Source organism: Anomalospiza imberbis, chromosome 4, assembly GCF_031753505.1.
Source record: "Anomalospiza imberbis isolate Cuckoo-Finch-1a 21T00152 chromosome 4, ASM3175350v1, whole genome shotgun sequence".
NCBI classification, from domain to species: Eukaryota; Metazoa; Chordata; class Aves; order Passeriformes; family Viduidae; genus Anomalospiza; species Anomalospiza imberbis.
Genome location: NC_089684.1, coordinates 72,930,255 through 72,949,575, shown reverse-complemented (window position 1 = coordinate 72,949,575; position 19,321 = coordinate 72,930,255). Strand labels below are relative to the sequence as shown.

The 19,321-nt window shown below is 46.6% G+C and overlaps 1 protein-coding gene across 1 annotated transcript in view; it reads right to left on the bottom strand.

Annotated features, from left to right (window-relative positions):
* LOC137473303 (GDNF family receptor alpha-4) overlaps positions 1–19,321 on the bottom strand; it is a 72,402-nt gene that overhangs the window by 17,796 nt on the left and 35,285 nt on the right. The window contains exon 2 of the mRNA XM_068189186.1: positions 1,922–2,200. Coding sequence (XP_068045287.1) covers positions 1,922–2,200 — 279 coding nt within the window. The remainder of the gene's footprint in view (positions 1–1,921; positions 2,201–19,321) is intronic.

The window sequence follows — 19,321 nt, the reverse complement described above, 5'->3', positions numbered from 1 at the left end:
CTTCTGGTGGAAGGTGTCTCCCCCTGACCATGGCAGGGGCTTGGAACTTTCAGGGTCTTTCAGGTCCCTTCCAACATAAACCATCCTGTGTCCCAGAGCTGGAAACCCTCATGACAGCACTGCCATACACAGCCATGGCACAGGTGACCTGTTTCCAAGTTTGAGCCATGAAGGTCAGCTGGGAAGGAGCTGTGACACCACCCATTGAGATTAATGGAGAAGCTGGATTGCCACCTCCTCCCCAGGCTTCAGTGGAAACAAATCTGGCACATAATTATGGGAAAGACCAGATACTGGAGGGTGCTGAAGTCTTGAATTTCCCCAGCCAGCTCACAGCACCATGCTCTGCACCCTGCAAGCTGTGGCACCTGGAAGCTTCCCAGGAACTTGATCAGCCAGTTTCCATCCTGGCAAGCCTGTGCACTGTAGTGTCCATCCCCTTTGTTTTGCTTGGCCTTTTGGTCTCTGGTTTCACCCCTGCACTTTTCCTTTCAGGTTTCAGCCAGCAGTGTTTTATTAATCTACTTCAGAGCCCATGGCTGGAAGGGTCTGTTTTATTCCCCATTTTAATTTTCATGGTGCATAAAATACTCACCAGCCTGACAAGGAAGAGTTATGGTCACTGAGGTGCAATTTTATGGTGACTCTTAAAAAACGTCAAAATCCAAACTTATTGAATACTGGCTCTGGGAACATTTTAAATTCCAACTTGATGTCACCAGCCCCAAATCTTCACTAACTCAAAGACACTGGTGCACTTGAGACATTCTAAGAGAGTGATTTTTTTGAAGTTCATTATGTTTTTCCTCAATGCCTGTGCTTTCTGCTGTGTTTCTATAAAATCTACAGTGTTCATAGTCTTGGTTAACATACTTAGATACAAAATATGCTGTGCATTTTTTCAGCAAAAGATCTCAATGTAAACTGGGAATGTCATAAAAGAGAGGTTGTGTTAAAAAAAAAGGAAGGAGTGTAGTGTTTTTTGTTTGTTAATTTAAGATTTTTTAAATTTTGAAATGTTTTTGGTTGATGTATTAACGAATGTGATGGGTTTGGTCTTGGTTTATCACTAATATACTTACTTCTTGTTGTGAGATAAGATTAGGAGAAAGGTAAAGTAGGTTTAAAACTTTAAAAGGGTATAAAAGATAATTTTATTAAAAGTCATTAGAAGGAAAAAAAAGGTAGTAAGAATTAAAACAAACTCTTCAGAACACTTTTCCTCCCCTCCCACAACCTTTTCTTTTTTATTGACAATGTAAAGAAACTAAACCTAAGATTTTTAGTCAGTTTACTACTTTTAAAATAGTCTTTTTTTAGTTTACTGAGGGAGAGAAGTCTCTCTTGTTAAGGCTATGGAGACTTCTCTACAAGAGGAAAAAGCAGTTCTTTTGTGGCTCTCAATTTTGTTATGAATAGTAGATGTGTGATTTTCACAAATCACATTGGGAAATTATTGTGAAACCTGCATCTCAGGTTTTCAGTAGTGCTTTTTCCAAAATGTCAATACCATGGGGATCAATAGGATCATCAAATCTCTTGAGTTGGAAGGGGCCCACGGGGACCCTCAAATCCAACTCCTGGCCCTACACAGGACACCTCAACAATCCCACCCTGTGCCTGAGAGCATTATTCAAATGCTCCTGGAGCTCTGGCAGCATTTGGACCATGCCCATTCCCTGGGGAGCCTGGGCAGTGTCTGACCACCCTCTGGGGGAAGAGCCTTTCCCTGACATCCAACCTAAACCCTTCCAACACAGCTTCATGCTGTTCCCTTGGGTGCAGTCAGCATGTCTTAGGACAGAACAGGATGATACAGGGGTATTTTGCAGCAACTTCAGAGCTGGGGCGCTCTGCCGAGCGGCCCGTGAGCAATCCCGTTGTAGAAGATCATCAGAAAGGAGCGCCCCGTTCTACTGACCTTCCATCAGCGTGTGGTGGATGCTCCAGTAGACGCTCAAGCAGTGCTTCTCCTTTTTCATGCCGCGCTTGCACTTGCAGCCGTAGAGCTGGCTGGAGAGCAGGGCGGTCACGGTGCTGCGGCACTGGCTCTTGGCGTCGGGGCCCAGCTTGTTGGCGCCGTTGCCCGCGATGCACTGGCGCAGCGTGCGGAACTTGGCGCTGCACACGGGGTCGGTGGTGCAGGCCTCGCCTGCCTGCAGGCAGTCCCTGCTCGAGCCCACAGCTGCTGCCATACCTTCTGCAAGGGAAGGGGAGAGGCGGTCAGAGCCGTGGAGCAGCCCTGGGAAATGGAGTGTGTCTCCCACAATCTCCCTTCTTCTAGGCTGACCAAAGAAGTTGTGGATGCCCCGTTCCTGGAAGCATTTGGGATGGAGCTCTGAGCAACTGGGAGAGTGGAAGGTGTCCCTGCCCATGGCAGGGGAGTGGAACCAGATGAGCTTTGAGGTCCTTTCCAACCCAAATCATCCCATGGTTCTATGACAGGATCAGCCAGGTAGCAGGATTGTAAGTGACAGAAACTCGACCAGTTCCTGGTGGTTGATTTTTCCTTCTCGGAGAGCAAAAATATTTTCAAATTCTTTATTTCCCAGCTATCTCATTTCTACCCTCCAAATTTAACAGTAGACCAATGTTACAGAGAACCTGGCCTCTGCTCCTTGAATATGGCTTAACTGTGCCTTCCTGGAGCTATAAATGGCTCTCTGTGGGTGTTTTGTCATGTAGTCAGCCCACATATATCCCAGGAGTTGGCCCTTGTTCACTGTCACCATCTCCCCAGGACTCCCACTGTTTCTGTCTTGGCTTTTTCCAAGCTCTTGTAAATTGTCTTCAGAGTTCCTTTACTAACACAAAATGCTGTATTCTCCACTTGGAGAGGAGAGCCCAAAGCACGAGAGGAAGATGGTATTGCTACACATACACCAATACATTATCTCATCAGGGCTCAGTGGTGCTGTGCCTCAGTGCCGGGAGCAGGCCAATCCCGTGTTATTTATTGCTCTTCCTGGCTGAAGCAGGCTGGACACGTCCAGGCTGGCTTCTGGGATGTGCTCAGCCCAGCTCATGGCTGCATCGCTGCTCCCGGCAAAGGGCAGGGCCAGGGGCTCAGCCGTGCTCAGATGTGGTTGTGTGGCGCGCAGGTGGCAGAGAGGGGACTGGTGTGATGGTCTGGAGCATTTGACACAGGTCAGGCAGGACTGCTCCACGGCTTGGGAGAGTGAGGAAGAGGCAAACCTGGTTTATGGAAGGGGAGAGTCAGTTCCAGTGACTGGACAGTAATTTTGGATCCTGCTGTACTATCAAAACAGAAACTGATGCCATGACCTTGAAGGACAACTTCTCCAATACTTCCCAAAGGAACTCTCTGTCTCTAACATAACTTGTCATCCCTTTGGGTAGGAACCAGAAGGGGAAGGACAGAAAAGACCATCTGCTTTTTGACTCTGGTGTCTGCTTCTGGTGAGATCCAGCTTGGACAATATTAGAAAATCCTGCTTCCTGAGAAAAATGTGAGTCCCTGATCTCCATCTCTGAGGGCTTAATGAAATCTCTGCTTTCTTCAAGACTCTACAGATCTCTTCATAAAGTCCCCTTTTGTGCCTTCCAACTGCTACCTCTCCTTAATTTCTGCACCTCCCAGTTCAGCACTCGAGCCCAGTAGATCCATTTCTGTTCCCTCAGCAGTCACAGTGTATTTGCTAAGAAGGAGCTGCCTCTGCTGCTCTTGATTAGAGTAGAAAGTAACAGCTGGAGTTCAGATACTTCAATTACGTTTATTACAAACTTTGGGTGAACCCACTAGGAGGTTTCCTCCTGAAGTATCCCAGTGGAATCTCAAATGAAAAACTTTCATCTAACTGCAGACTATTTCAAAGTGCCTCATGGCCAATGTCAAGCTTTCAGGTATTTCAAATCTCACACCATCTCAAATTTGAGTTCCCCTGCCTCTGATTTATTCATAGACCTAGTTTATTTAGCACTCAAGGCTTGTTTGGATCTGCCAAACGTGGAGAGAGAAATTATTTCCAACATGTGGGAAACTCTGCCTTGGGCTGTCATATACTGAAGAACTTCGAACACAGGGAACCAGTTTCCTTGAAATATCATTTGGGCAATTTGCAAATTCACTGAGATCCATAAAATGAGCTAGAGAACATATCTGAGAAGAATCCACAGGAATTAAGGAAAAAATACTTTACTTATTTTACTCTGGCTTTTTCCAAAGGGTCTCCTCTGAATGAGGATAAAGCCCAGCAGGTTGTATTCCAGAAGAGATGACTTTGTCAGTGTCCTGTCAGCTGCCAGAAAAGTAGGTTAAAATAGAAATTATGACCTTCCTTCCCTTTCTCCGCTACATGAATTGCAGAAGATACTCCCCAGGATGGTTATAAACACAACCAGCCTGTAAAAGCTGTAAAACACTCTGGGATCTCACTTTAAATAAATCAAGCAGATTGACCATTTGAGAAATTTTCCTGCAAAATTTTAAGTAAATATATCCTCAAACCGAGCCTTGCTCCACAGAACAAAGGCCAGGGGTGAATATTTACAGCCCAAACCCACAGCATAAAACACCTCCATTCAGACTTTATGACAGAGGTGCTTGAAGCCACTTGGAGTGTCGTGAACGACCCGTTCCGTAATTGTGTCACTTAAAAAGCAAATCATTCAGGGACTTTTATTGTTAGCAGTGTCTTTGCAACTGAGACAACATAACACCACGTTTTTCTCCTCACACTGCCCCTGAGAGAGTGATTTTATGCTACATTAAGACAGCACCTCTTAGGGAAAAAATAAATCTCTATGACTTATAAAATTGATAGTGCTTCCTAACAGGCAGGGACAAGAGCAATATTAGGTCTTTTCTCCCAAGATGGAGTGGCCTTTCTGGTTTTGCCTTCAAAAATAGCTCCTGGCAGGCTCTGTGCCACGGGACTTTCCTCCTCCTTGACTGACCAGGGAATTGGGATATGCACGGAGCTGTGCGTGGCTTGGGCTTTCTGTGTCTCTGCTTTTCTAATAGCAGCCCTTCCAGCTCCCTCTGCTCCCTTTAAAAAGCCATTTGTCTGGAGTTTTATTCCTCACTCCCTGCTAATTTCACGCTGTTTACGGTGGGCAGATGGAGTAATGAGTTTATTTTCACATCCTGTTTGTAGTTGTGCTTCACATCTGTTTCTGCTCACTCTTATCTCAGTGCCATTCACCGAGAGTTACTCCTCAAGTGTGGGAGCAAGAGAAAAACCTGTCTCTTCCCGTTTTAACAGACACTCAGCTCCTCTCAGATAGGTGTCTCAAAGTGCATTGTGCTGACCAAGCAGGTCTGACTCTCCTCCGAGGACATAATTTCCTTTCTCAAGGAAGTGCAGCTGTGTCTGGGGTATAGAAGTGTGAAGGTGGTTCCTTGTGGGCTGGAAATAGTGAATAAAATGCCTGGAGAGCACCAATGTGGATTCCTGTCACTCTCCCTTTCTTACTCAACTTGGACTTTAGATGTTTTAGCAGGAACCACACCAGTTCCACTGGGGCCTTGGGACACATCCCCCTTCCCTCCCCACCAGTTTATTCAGCATGAATCTTTTTACACTCCTCATTTGAGGGGCTGGAGAATGTCCAGAAAAAGGTAATGAAGCTGGGGAAGGGTCTAGACAGTAAGTCCTATGAAGAGCAGCTGAGGGAGCTGGGAAGGGGCTCAGCCTGGAGCAAAGGAGGCTCAGGGGGGACCTTGTGGCTCTGCACAGCTCCTGCCAGGAGGGGACAGCCGGGGGGGTCGGGCTCTGCTCCAGGGAACAGGAACAGGAGGAGAGGGAACGGCCTCAGGCTGGGCCAGGGGAGGTTCAGGTTGGACACCAGGAGGAATTTCTTCCTGGAAAGGATGGTCAGGCCTTGGAAGGGGCTGACTTCCATCATCCCTAGAGGTGTCCAAGGAATGCCTGGATGTGCACTCAGTGCTCTGGGCTGGGTGAGAAGGTGGAGATCAGTCACAGGCTGGAATCGATGGTCTTGGAGGTCTTTTCCAGCCTCAATGACTCCACCATGATTCTGTGATTCACACACAGTGCATGGAGTGATGAACACTTTATTTCCATGACAAGCTGTTGACTCCAAAACATTTGGTGTTTGCTTTTACAATATTTGCAGCTAATAGGAGAATAACCACCCAAAACCTCCAAGAAAGTGACAGGAGTGATTTATTACCCTTCTAGGTTAGCCTTGTTTTGCCTGCAAAGGTGGATGGTTGTCTTTACAGAAGCGCATAACATTTGGGTTGGAAGGGACCTTAAAGCATCTCTGGTTCCTTCCATTTGATCAGGTTGCTCCAAGTCCCACCCAGCCTGGCCTTTGTGCCAGATTTGGGTTTCCAGCCAGGCCGTGTGAATGGCTGGAAGAGAACACTGCAAGGAGCACTTGCATCCTGTGCTGGTGTGAGAGACACGGGCAGAAACAGGGACTGGGCACCGGACCACCCTTGGTGTTCAGCTGGTAGGAATGGCCACCGCTGGACAATCCTCACAGCCCAGGTTAAATTAAATCAGATTAAATCAAACACAAACTAAATGTTGGTACTTGCTAATAGGCAACTGTCTGATATGCAGCCCATTTGAACTTCCCCAGAGCTGTCAGAAACAAGTTATTACAAAAAGTCATGCTGGAGTGAAAAATGATGGGAAAGGGAGTCTTGAAGAAATATTCCTAGTATTTCCTAACCATCCATAAACCAATAGTCATGCATGCATGGGCCCAGGTGGCTAATGCAGGTGGCCCCTGCTAAACCTTGTTTAAACTGTGTTTTCATGTCATGATTTTACAGCCAAATGCTCAGGATCACACAAGAAACAAACTCTTGTACACAGCTCAAATTTCATTTCCCATTTGCTGCTGAAATACCTGCAGAGCAGCCCCAATGAATACCTCTGCCATACCTCATGCTCCTTCCCCCAGCCTGCTTGAGAACAGCCCTCCCACACACCTTGTCCAGAACTCAGAGCTGTCACCTGGATTTTGTAGTGCCCAGAAACCTCCTTTGGGATGCTGTTCCCCACTCAAGGGGAAGTTTCCTTCCCTTCCGCTTGTCTTGCCCTGATCTTAGTGCAGGTTCCATGCTCCAACACCACGCCTCTCTGAGGGCTGCCCCAGTGTTTCCTGTGCTAACTCAGAGCAGCTCACCTGAGGAGGACAACACCACTCCTTGCTGACAGTCCTCTGTGGACTTTGATGGTTTTACCTACATAGCACACACATAATGGAATCCCACACTACAAACACATCTGCTCCTAGTGACCCTTCCCAGCCAGCACTGGGGTGGTGGAATTTGCTGAGAACATCTCAGGAATATAAGGTCTGAGGGTGTTAAAGCAATCCTGGAAAGTTCAGACCAATAACGTGCTGCGTGTCTTGATCAGGCATTAAAAATGTGCTGCCTGAGTCTTTGTCCCTCCAGCTCTGACCCTTCACCTCTTCCCTCCACATTATGAGCAATCTTTTGTCTGTATTTGATTTGTGCCTCCATCCAGGACTTTACAGGCACCGAGGAGATACAAACAACCACAGCAACACCCACTGATTATTTCCTTCTCCTCTAATGGCTGATCCATGTAGGAGATAACCACTCGCTGTATGGCCTCAAACCCAGAAGAAAACATTTCTGATCTTTCTGGCTGTTTATCATAGATTTATACATGACACCCAGATACCATGACAAGTTGTATCATGTCTCCATTACCCTTAAGGAGAACAGAATTCATCATGAAAGCCCTCTTGATGACTTGGGGTAAAGTCTCCCTAGATAGCATTACTCCCCTACACTAACACATCCTTTTTGACAAGGCTTCAGCCTTTGTTTTCTAAAGATGCCTCTGGAATGCCCCATCCTGCTGGACTGACTCAGCCAGACTAACCACCAAATCAGCTATAAACAATATTCTTATGAAAGGAGGATGAAAATCAGACCATCACACTCAGTGCATGACCTGGTTGCAAATAGCTGTGTATCTATTTTAGAAAACTTTAATCCATCAGACCAGGAAAAAGGCTTAAAACCTTTGTGGATCCATGACGTCCCAAAGCGGGTACAAGTTATTCTGAAATACTGGGTATCTGAAACACAGATCACACAACTAGCTATAAGTTTTGGCAGAGAAAATGATCCATGTCACATTCATTCCTCGCTCAAATCTGGGGACACCATGATATTGGTGTATTGGGAAGCTTCAGTCCCTCATTTCTCCTGGAACAGAGGCTCTTCTCACACTCCCAAAGCTAGGCTGTCATGACAGACAGGGTGACTGGGGTTTGTGATCACCAGGGTCTCAACACTGGTGCCTAAAAATAAGCACCCCATCCTGTGGGATAACTGGTGCTCTCTGGGTATCAGCTCCTTCTATGTCGAGATGAGACAACATCTAGCAGAGAGCAGTAAGGACAACTGAGGTTTCAAGGGCCAGAGGTGATCTTTAAGTACTTACAGTAGATATATAAGACCTTAAGTTCCGCCTAAATTTGACTTTAAAATGTCCTGGCTGATGGTAAAGACATAAAGATTCTCTGCAGAGGCAGAGCAAAACAAGCTTAGAACCAGAAGACAGCTCTTTTTTGGTCTAACTCTTCCTGGGGCTGCTCAGTGACATTACCTTGTGATCTTCTTTCCCCCCTCTGACCTGTCATGTTCCCCATCTGGAGATCTCCCCATGTGCTGGGCAGGGCTCAGACAAGTCCCTGTTCACCTGAAAGATGATGGTGAGCAGGAAGTTTGTTCCCTTGTCTTTCTGTGGCTTCAGGTCTAAAATTTCACCTGCATATAGAATCACAGAAGCATTTAGGTTGGAGAAGCCCTTTCAGATCACCAAGTTCAACCATTCCCCCTGCACTGCCCCATGTCCCCAAGTGCCACATCCACAGGGCTTTGAAATCCCTCCAGGAATGGGCACTCCACACTCTCCTGGGCAGCTGCTCCAGTGCCTGACCAAAATGCTGCAGAAAGCACATTCTCAAGGGAGGTGACTCAATAAGAACATTGAGGATTCTCGATATTCAAATGATCTTTACTCTCCCAGTTAGGCTGACCCCAAGAAGACACTGTGAGCACCCTGTCACAAAGAGGAATCCCTGATGTGTTTTCCATGGCACAGCCAGGCAGTGCAACTGGCCATGGCTGCAGAGGGGCAAGCATGGACTTCCATGGATGGGGCAGCCAACACCTCTCTGGGCAAACAACAACCACAATTGCAATGTTGGTGACTCTTTGTGCCAGCTCCGAGAGGCCGATGGCCTTGGTCGTCAGCTGGATTTGTCACACAATTCCATGTCCTAGATGTAAGTCTCAGGTAAGGAACTGTAGCAAGCACATTTCTCTCTCTCTCAGGATTTTTATAAAGGTGCACAGAGAGAGAGAAATGTGCTTGCCACAAGGAACAAGCAGAAGGATATCAGTGTAAGGCAAGGAGCATTCTGCAGATGTCAGAAGCACAGGAGGAAAGGGGCTTGGTCATGTGCAGAGGCATGCCAAGACAAAGGAGGTCTGTATATGGGGAAATTGGGAGAACTAAGGAATAATTTAAGCAGGGCAGTATTTGTGCTATCAGCAGCATGCTGGACACTCACAACAGTCTGCCCCCACTGGGGTTACATGTTCAAGTTCCTGATCAGTAATTGCTGTGGGGCTGATTTTCCAGCCTTTAGAGGAAAGAAAGTGCCATGTGCTGCAGCTCCTGGTGCAGCGTGTCCCTGGTGCTCCAAATGGCTGCAGGGCTCAAGGCAGAGCAGTCATAACACAATATCCTTTAGCTGCAGTCACTGAGATCCCCAAAGAGTTCAGAACTGTGGAGTTTGGGGTTCCTCAACCATCCACACCTGGCACAAGATTTATCTTTAAAAGAAAATTTCATTGGCCAATATTGTGGTTGGATACTGGAAAACACACTGTGACATGTTTTCCTGGTGTCTTTCCTAGACAGCATCCTCATTAAACCCTTTGCTTCTTCTCCCTTTACAAGCAAAAATTCTTCTCATGTTGCAGTTTATGCTCGTCTGCCACTAAAGCAGCATTCAGGAGTCATCAGCCACAGAGTCTGAAGTAACTGAGCTCCTCAAATATCACTTGATTTTGTACATGTATTTTTATTTCTCTATCTGTGCATCAAGATCAGCTCAGCTTCCTAGCCCAGATTTGGATAAGCAAGGCAGCCTAATTCTCATCTTTCTGAGCAAAATTTCAGCTAACAACACCCAATGCCTTAAAGGCAGTCTGCTTAAGTCCAGCAGAGTGAGATCCAGATCTTTCTCGGTGCCTGTAATGGTTTTATACACATATAGAATTAAATATCTGGGATTTTTTTAACTCCCTTAGCTCCATTTTTCTTCAAATCATTTGACTGAAGAGTTCTGGCACTCACTAACTCCTCAAAATCTTGCAAAGTCCTATTAATTAACTGTGCACTGATGTAAAAAATGACCACTTCTGGAAGCCCATATGTGCCACATAAAGGTTTATTGTTTCCTATGGGGTAACTTAATATGAGAGTCTCTAATAATGCAGTCTCAGTACCATGGATGATCCCACAGGCACACCACATGACCCAGCATCGTTGGTTTTTGTCTCCAAGGTAGAAACTCCTGACACGTTTCACACATATCTATTTCTTCATCCCTGTGTGCTTTGGTGGCCACTGCAATGGATTTTCATGATCTCACAGATTCTGTAGAATCCCTCGGGGCTGTAGCACTGACACTGCTAATTCTTGCATCTGTGCACTGTGCTTTCATTACAGAAAGTTCTGATCTGCATTGATATGCAGCTCCCAAGCCTCCTCCCATTGGCATGTTAAAAGCTTTCTGTAGTGCCTTCTCCTCTGCCATGGCTTCCAGAAGTTTATTCCCAATGATGTTTGAGATGAGAGAAATCTCTTCCACCAGATTTCCATGGCCTGTGCAGTTCTCCACCAGCACTCAAGAATGATGCTCAAACACTCCCAGGACAGCAGTGCCTGCTCTCAGCTCTTGTTTTCCTGCTTTGCACTGCTCAAACTCCACAGATGCAGCTGGAAAATTAAAGCTGAACACCCTCCTGTCTTTTCACAAGTGAATGAGCTATTTCTTTAGCAACAGTGAAACTGGGGTCACTTTTTTTTTTTTTGATATCCATTTGCCCTACCTGAATATTTTTCTTTAACAGCTCCTGCAGCAAAGGCATCCCTCTGTACATGAAGGTGCTTTTTGCAGAGTGGTTGAGAAAACAATTCCACCAAAGTGCATAGAAGTTCTGTCACTCTGTCCTGAGTCATTCACAGAGGGATTTACTGGCCAGGTGGTTGATCTTGAAGTGAAATATTCAAGATCAGGTTGGGCAGGGTTCTGAGCAGTGTGATCTAGTGGAAGATGTTCCTGCTCATTGCAGGAGGCTGTACAGATGACCTTTAAAGACCTCTTCAAAATCCAAACTATTCTCTAATCCTCTGGCACAGCTTGCCCAAACTCAGGTGCTTGCTTTCCTCTCTTTGGCTGGCAAAACTCCCTGTCCACGCTGGCACTCCTGTTTCACTTGGAATCCTGAATAACAGCCCAGAAAGAACAGTCAGCTCATTTAATTCCAGGAGCCAAACCCTGCAAATCTTTCTTAGCTGTCAAAGCAGCATTTCTGTATTCACATGGCTTTGGCCAGAGTCTGTGTTTACGTCACTTCACTTACACTTTCTCCCAAATACCCCACATTTCTGATTTCAAATTAGATTTCTTTTGCCATGTCCCATTTTTGACCCTTTTTCTGCCCTCTCCCCTACCCCCCAGTCTATATGGACTGCAATGTCCTTATTTCCTTCAAATAATTCTTGCATTTTCCTGTCAAAAACCCTAGGAGCAAGTTAAAAATGAGAGGGAAATTTTTATAAGGAACATGTCCCATCAGGGGCATTAGAAATGCAGACTTTCAAAGTCTTCTTGGTCAGGACAATTTGCAAAGACCCAAGAGGGGCAGATCACAGGATGAAGGAACCCCACACCTCCAGCTATTACCTCCCTTGGTACACAGGGGAAACAATTTTCTCTGAATATTCCTATTGAGTTGTTTGGGATCTAATCTCCATCTGAGGGACTTGTCCTTCTTTCCCTCTGCTCCCAGGGGCAGGCATATTGCAGTGACTTCTACTTTGAAAAACTGTTTTCAGTGTTTGCAGATAGTCCAAACCCTTCCTTAACTTCTGCCTCATGAACAGAGCAGCATTTCTGGAGGCTGAAGCACTGAGGGCTCAGCATGTGACAGCACAGATTTCTATGCCTTGCTCACCAGCGTTACTAAAGGCATCTCAACACTGGTTTATTTTCTTTTTCCCCCCGTGCCTACACTTCCTTGCAGTGTATCACTTTCCAGATACCATCCAGTCGTTCACATCCTTTTTCACATTCACAAAGGTCTCTCCATCTGCTGTAGTCTCTGGCTGCAGCCAGTTCCCATGGAGGAGCTGTTTACCAAAAAAGAGCTGATGGAGCGAGTCTGAGGGTGAGGAGAGGGATGGTTGTGCTGGTGATCCATTGCTGCACAGCTGCTCACTTATAAACTGGGAGTAGAAATGGGTCTGGCACTCATGCCATGGGTTTCTCCCTCTCTGGCACACCCAAGAACAAGACCTTGAACTTCTGCTGTGGCACAGGTCAGAACATGTGATGGGTGATGAGAGGGGCAACAGTTCCAAGGAGATAAAGTAATTTGAGGACATGGACCCTTTTGGGCAAGGCCTTTGGAATGACATCCAGGCTGCTTCTGTCATGTCCCACCACACACTCCATAGAGTAAGAGATTTTCCCCTCCAAATTCTGCTTTAAAATCCATTTCCCCTCATGCCACAGAATTGCTTACACAGAAATACATTCTCCCAGGGGTTGCTGGAACCTGTCAGACAGTCTGTGTATATGAGTACTAGAGATGGTAGAAAAGTAACATCTTTATGTTTCCAACTCTTATGAAGAATGAGATCCCAAAGGATTGGAAAAGGAATGCCCTTTTAAAGAAGCAGGCAAAAGAACCAGATGAATCATGGATCAATCTCATGGATAACACTGTCCAGGAAAGTAGGTGTGACATGTGATTTGACCTCTCCAAGATATCTGTCACAGGTCCAAGAGTGAGTAGTCTCTGAGCAGTCACAACCAAGTGGGTGCTCATGAACACAGAGCTCCAAAACCAGAAAAGGCACATTTTCAGACTCAGAGGTGTTTGAGAGTCTGTCCTGAGTCTGGTAATGTTCAATATTCCCATAATGGCTCCAGTGATGGAACAGAGAACAGATTTCTGTAATTTGTGGCTGACAGAAGGTGAGGAGGGGGTCACAAGCAATGGGCAAGACAAGAGTGGAATTCAAAATTATCTTGGTCTGTTCAAGGCAGTGTATGAAATCAGGAGGATGACACTGACCAGAAGCAAAAGTGGCACTGGGAGATGTGAGTGTGAAAAGACAGGAGGGAAAAGCAAACATGGGAAATAGAAGCAAGGGAGATATGGCTGTGGGGAGAGGAACAGGGAAAAGAAACAGGATGAAGACCAGAAAACATGTGGTCTGGGCATAAGTGGTATGTGTTTATCACAGGAAGCAATTATTCTGCACTTCTCAGCCCCACTAAGGCTTTAGCTGGAGTTTGGGTCATCTTTTGATGCAACAACGCATGTTAAGGAAGATGACAAGATCCCAGAGGAATTTTATTAAAATTATAAATGGTTTGCAGGCTGAGGTGAGGATGAAAGAAAAGGATTAGTGTAGTTTAGGATGAAGGCTGTGAAGAAACAAGATCAGAGCACTCAAATACATAAACAAGACATTTTAGATGTGGACAGTGATAGATATCCCTCCACGGTTCTGGGACATGAGATGAGAAGTAATTCTGAGTAAATGTGCAGCAAGGGAGATTTAGATCAATATTAAGAAAAATGTTACATGGGAAGTTAAAAAGTGGAACAGATTACGGAGGGTCTGTTTAATCCCCAGCAGTGGAATTATTTACAGAAGCACCTGTCAGAAGCAGCTCTTGCATCCTCCCTTCTCTGCTGGAGCAGCAGGTGTCGTACACGCGGTCCCTTCCCGTTCTCCTTCCCTCTGATACCTTCCATGGGAGACCTTGTGGCAGGTGGGGACTTGTAAAACCAGGACAGGCACCTCCAAACCAAACAAACCACACTGGAGACAGGCACAAATGGAAGGGGAATAAAGTCTGTGTGAAGTGTGGTCCTCCCAGAACAAGGCATCTCCCTCCTCACGGCCAGACTGGACACTGGGGCCGGAGCAAGCTGGGACAGTGGAAGGTGTCCCTAGCCAGCACTCCCTGGGTAGCTCTTGCCTGCCTCCCCAGGCTCCAACACAGCCACTGACACTCTGTTTCTTTCCACTGGCTCCCACCAAACGCTGACACTTCCACCACGCTGCAGAAAGGTGGCTGGATTTTTAAAGCACATGCTGGAGATCTGTGTCCTCCTTTGCCATCCCTGCCAGAGATCTGAGGGAACTGCTGTTCCAGGGCAAGCTGAGCCTATTTGCACACCCCTCACCCTCTTCTGTGCCTGGAGCAGCTTGGAAGGCAGAGCACGGAGCATCCCCTGCCCACGCTGCCAATAACAAAACAAGGGCAATGCCTTCAGAGACGGAGTTCTCGGAACACAGAGTTCATCGAGCTCTCCGGGGGAGCTGTGATGCCCACTGCATCAAACAGCCCTAAAAACGTCTGATGCTTTTGGTTCAGCAGGGTCCAGCAGTCATTTTCAGGTCCCTGTTCTCACTGTAGAGAAGTGTGGAGAAAATGACGTTTTCCTCGTTTGATCTCTGGCACTTGCTGGATCAGAAAAGTCGACGGGTGTTGAGTTTGAACTGCTGCCAGACCAACAATTGTTAGCAAAAATGGACAGTATTTGGATCCTGCCTTCAGCGGTTTCAACACTCTTATCTGTCCTGCACATCATTCCATATAACTAAGCACCGGAAAACCTTCCAGCTCTGCCTGCAAAACACAAGAGCAGCCAAGATGGGCCAAGACAACTGTGCAGACCTTGAGCATTCATTGCTAAGGACAGAATCTCACCCGTTTTTAAAGGGTCATTTATCAATGAACTTTCTTCTTAATGCACCTCTTTGAAGCACTTAAATGCCAGCGTGCTCTGTGCTGCATGGTTATGATGGGGATCCCAGCCATATGTCAAGCAGCAACTGTGACCCCTTTTTCTGTGATTAAGTTCATTTTTGTTCCATCCAATTTTTTTGTACATGATTAACCGGTGAATAAAAAGGGCATTTTTTATTTTTCTTTGCAAGGGCTGAAACAGTTTTAATCATATATAATTCAACACTTGCCATGCGATTTGCATTCCCTGCTTTAAGATGAATTTGGCACTAAACAAGCACTCAATTACACTCCCCCGCCTCTATTTTCTCTGGAAGTTGCAAAATTCATTCAGACAAAAGCTAAACCCTCCTGAAGATTTATGAAGATTAATGATGATTAAAATCAAAGAGCAGAGATTCTCCCCCTGACGTTCCAAAGCCACAGGGCTCCAATAAATGTCCTCCAGCAACACTTCTCCAGGCAACCCTGGGTTCAAAAACAAAATTGTGTACATGTCTGTACCAGCACAGGTCACTGCATCTATCCATCATCCCTTCATCTCCCACAACCTTTTTTTGCCTCTGACACTAAATATTAGACACAAAGGCTGGAGTTTGTAAGCCCAAATCACAAGTGAGGATGAATAAGACATACAGTGAAATTGGAAGGGGAAGCCAAGTTGGAAAAACCAGGGAAGGTTTTAGCTGGGGAAGGGAAAAGGAAGTGAGAAGCGAGTGGTGACACAAGACAACTGGAATTTAGGCATATAGCCATACATATGTATTTACACATATAGGAAAATAGTTAGGAAATACAAAGAGGAACCTAAATTAAGTACTTGCAGTTACTCTCTGGAATCACTCCTGTGCCCTCAGTGACTTGAGGAGAGCCTGGGGAGCCTCACTTAGCTGGGACAACTTCCACAGCCTGTGGGGCTCGTGGGGGAGTCAGACTACAAACAGAGGGTGGGAGGGCATGGAGGGAAAAGGCAGGATGTGTTGGAACAGCAAAAACACAAAACCATGAGAACTTACACTGGAATTAACAAGACTCCACACTAGAGAGGCAGTGAGGTTGTAAATGCAACAGTTTGAGACATGCCATGAATAATCCAGAAGGAGCTGAAATCCATCCTCCCATCCCACACCAGCACAAGGGCACAGTCACGTAACAGCCCCAGTCTGTGCATTAACACAACCTCACACATAGGAGGGATTCTCATTACATGGATCTGCCTTGCCCAGAACATCTGCTGGCTGACAGTCAGACCAGAGACACTATTTTAATCATCAGACCTGGGTGAGAACTGCACCTGTGGAAGCAGTGCAAGCCTTGTGTCTGTACCCTGTGTAATATTTAGAGTGCTGCACTGAGCAGGGAGAGGCTGCATTGCGAGACCTGCACAGCCTTGGTAAGTCTTGCCTAATACATCTCATAAAAGGGAGAGCAAAAGAGATATTTCAGCTGGGTAACTGAGTCATAAAAAGCATAAAACCAATGTGGAGGACACATAATAAGGAAAAACATTGGAAACATGGTGAGAAAGAGAGAAGACGAATGGATCATGTCTTGGGGTGGCTCCAAAACCAGGATGATAAATTGGTTTCCCCTAGGGCTGCTGAGTTGAGGCATTGGGCAGAAATGGGCAGATAATGAACAACAAAAGCAATGTGTTCAAAAATAAAATATAGAGTATAAAGCAAATAGTAAATTATCTGTCACATAAGGGTGGTACAGAGGAAAAGAAGTCAAGGCCTGCTTGGAGCAACCTGGTCTAGAGGAAGGTGTGCCTGCCCATGGCAGGGGGTGGAACAAGATGAGCTTGAAGGTCCCTTCCAACCCAAACCATTCCATGGTTCTCTGATATTTGTGCTGGCAACCATCCATTTCCCCCCGAGATGGGTGTCTTTGTTCCTGTGTCACTGGAGGAGCCAGCTGCCCACCTGTGGGTGTTTAGTGCAACCTGGGATGCTCCAAGGAATCTGAGACAGGAACGGGGCTGCAGATGCGACACAGTCCCGTGGGAATGCTGCCCGTTTCTGGAGCTAGGCAGAGCTTTAGGCAGGGCAGCACCTCAGCTGTGGCCTTGACAGATGAAACTGGAGAAGCACAGCCCATGGAGCCCAGTCCTGGTCCCACAGCAGCAGGTGCTGAAGGTGCAGTGAAACAGAGAGAGGTGATTGTGAAAATGAAGTCCCAGGTGTCAAATGTGGCCATAATGAACCTCAGAGAAGGGCCCTGACCTGTGTCAGGGCTTAAAAAAGCACCTGGAGCCAGACAGATGGAGAGTCTGCTGAAGGTAGGAAAGGCTCTTCCCACTCCCCACGGCAGCACACAGCCAGCAGTGCCCCTGCCACGGACACGGCAGCATTCCCAAACCCCAGGGCAGGAGCAGCAGCCTCAAGCCACAGTGTCTGCACCTGAACCAGACCTGCAGTCACAGCAAGGACCTGTTCCCTCCATCCCAGAGATCCTAGGGGATGGAAGGAAATGAAATAATAATAAGTTATTAAGCAAGGTTTGAACCTTTGTGCTGAACTTTCTCCTTATGCCCTCACTATTTCTGCCATGGAAATCTGGTTTTGGTCTCAGCTGAAATAACCAAACATGAATTTTGCTGTAAGAAATTATCTTGTAATCCAAGATAACTTGAGCTATACAAAGGTCTAGTAACTTGCTCGAAGGCTTCTTTTACCCTTGTAAAACAAGAGTTCACCCAGCAACAGGAGCAGAATCCTAATATTTAATTACTGGCTGCAGTTCACACGCAATTATTTATGACACACTTTCAATGATTATTCATAGGTTTCATACTGGGGGCGGGGAGAGGTCAGCAGGTTGCGAACAAGCCTGAAATTCAGAATTACTTGCTGAGGAGAGTTGAGGAAAGATGATTATGATGGAAAATGCAAGAGAAGAGCATAAAGGAAATTGATTATGAAGATTTACCAGGAACATGTGTACTATTAAAAACTCTATTGCACATCAGTGAATTTCAGACACTTAAATCAACAGAACCTTTAAAGGGAAATCATATTTTTTATCATCTAATCAATGTAGGTAAAAGAGCTGTTGGTGTCTCTTCCCTGTTCCCTGTTGACTTCAGCTTCTCAATTTAGAGAAGCTTAGAGTTCAATCTAATTTTAAGTGTCATGAAGTTTGAATAGACCAGAGGCAACTGAAAAAGCCAGAAGTAATAAAGTTCAACTTTCATCCTAACTGTCTGTAAAATCCAGCTAATCACAGCTCTCCTTGAAGGGTGTTGGTAATTTCAATAACCCTTTTCCCCCCGCATGGAGCTGCTCTCAGCCTTGTGCTGCTCTGCTGAAGAAAACACAAAACTGTGCCAGCAACCAGCTGTGAGGACCCCTTTCCTCCAGCTCACAATGAAAAGGAACTCTGGGAGGTTTGGGGCCTGGCCAGGGACCACAGCACTGGTCAAGTCCAGCTCCTCTGTGCCTTCCACCTCACGCAGTCACAGTTCTGTTTGCAGTTGCAGTCAGGGCTACGCTCCGGGCTGAGTGCAGGCACAAGCAAAGGGCTGTGCTGGCTGCTTCCCACCTTGGGACGGGAAGGGTGGAAAGTGGCTGAAGGTGGAAAGGCTGAAGTGTTATCTCAGCGGTGGATGAACTTAGGATCCCAGTGCCCAAGGAAGAGTTAAGCTGCTACAGCATTTCCCCGTGGCACCCTCAACGTTGGCCTTTGTGCTCAACAGCAGAGAGGTTCTGATGCAGGAGAGGGATGGAAGGTCCCCTTTAACTCAGAATATCTGATTCTGTGATTATCACCATTTGGGAATCCCCAAACGAGGTAGGGACTGCAGTGCCCTGGTTAAAAGAAGATCACAGAATACTTGTATTTGAATGGAACCCACAGGGATCATCCAGTGCCAGCCCTGTCCCTGCCCAGACCCCCCAAATCCCACCCCGGCCATCCCTAGCAGTGCTGTCCAAAGACTCCTGGAGCTCTGGCAGCCTCGGGGCCATGCCCATTCCCTAGGCAGTGCCAGCACCCTCTGGGGGAAGAACCTTTCCTGAGATCCAACCTAATCCTGCCCTGGCCCAGCTGCAGCGTTCCCTGGTCCTGTCCCTGGGCAATGAGGATTACTACACCCATTTGAAAAGACAGAAACCAGGAGGAGGAGACGCCAGCCAGGAGGGAACGGGATGAGCCGGTCTCTGCACCAGAGCCACCCGTGGAGAGCTGGTGTGACCCCGGAGGGGGACAGCGCTGGATGTGAGCACGGGGGCCAGCTCAGATGGGGCTGTGAGTGCAAGCTCCCCGGCTC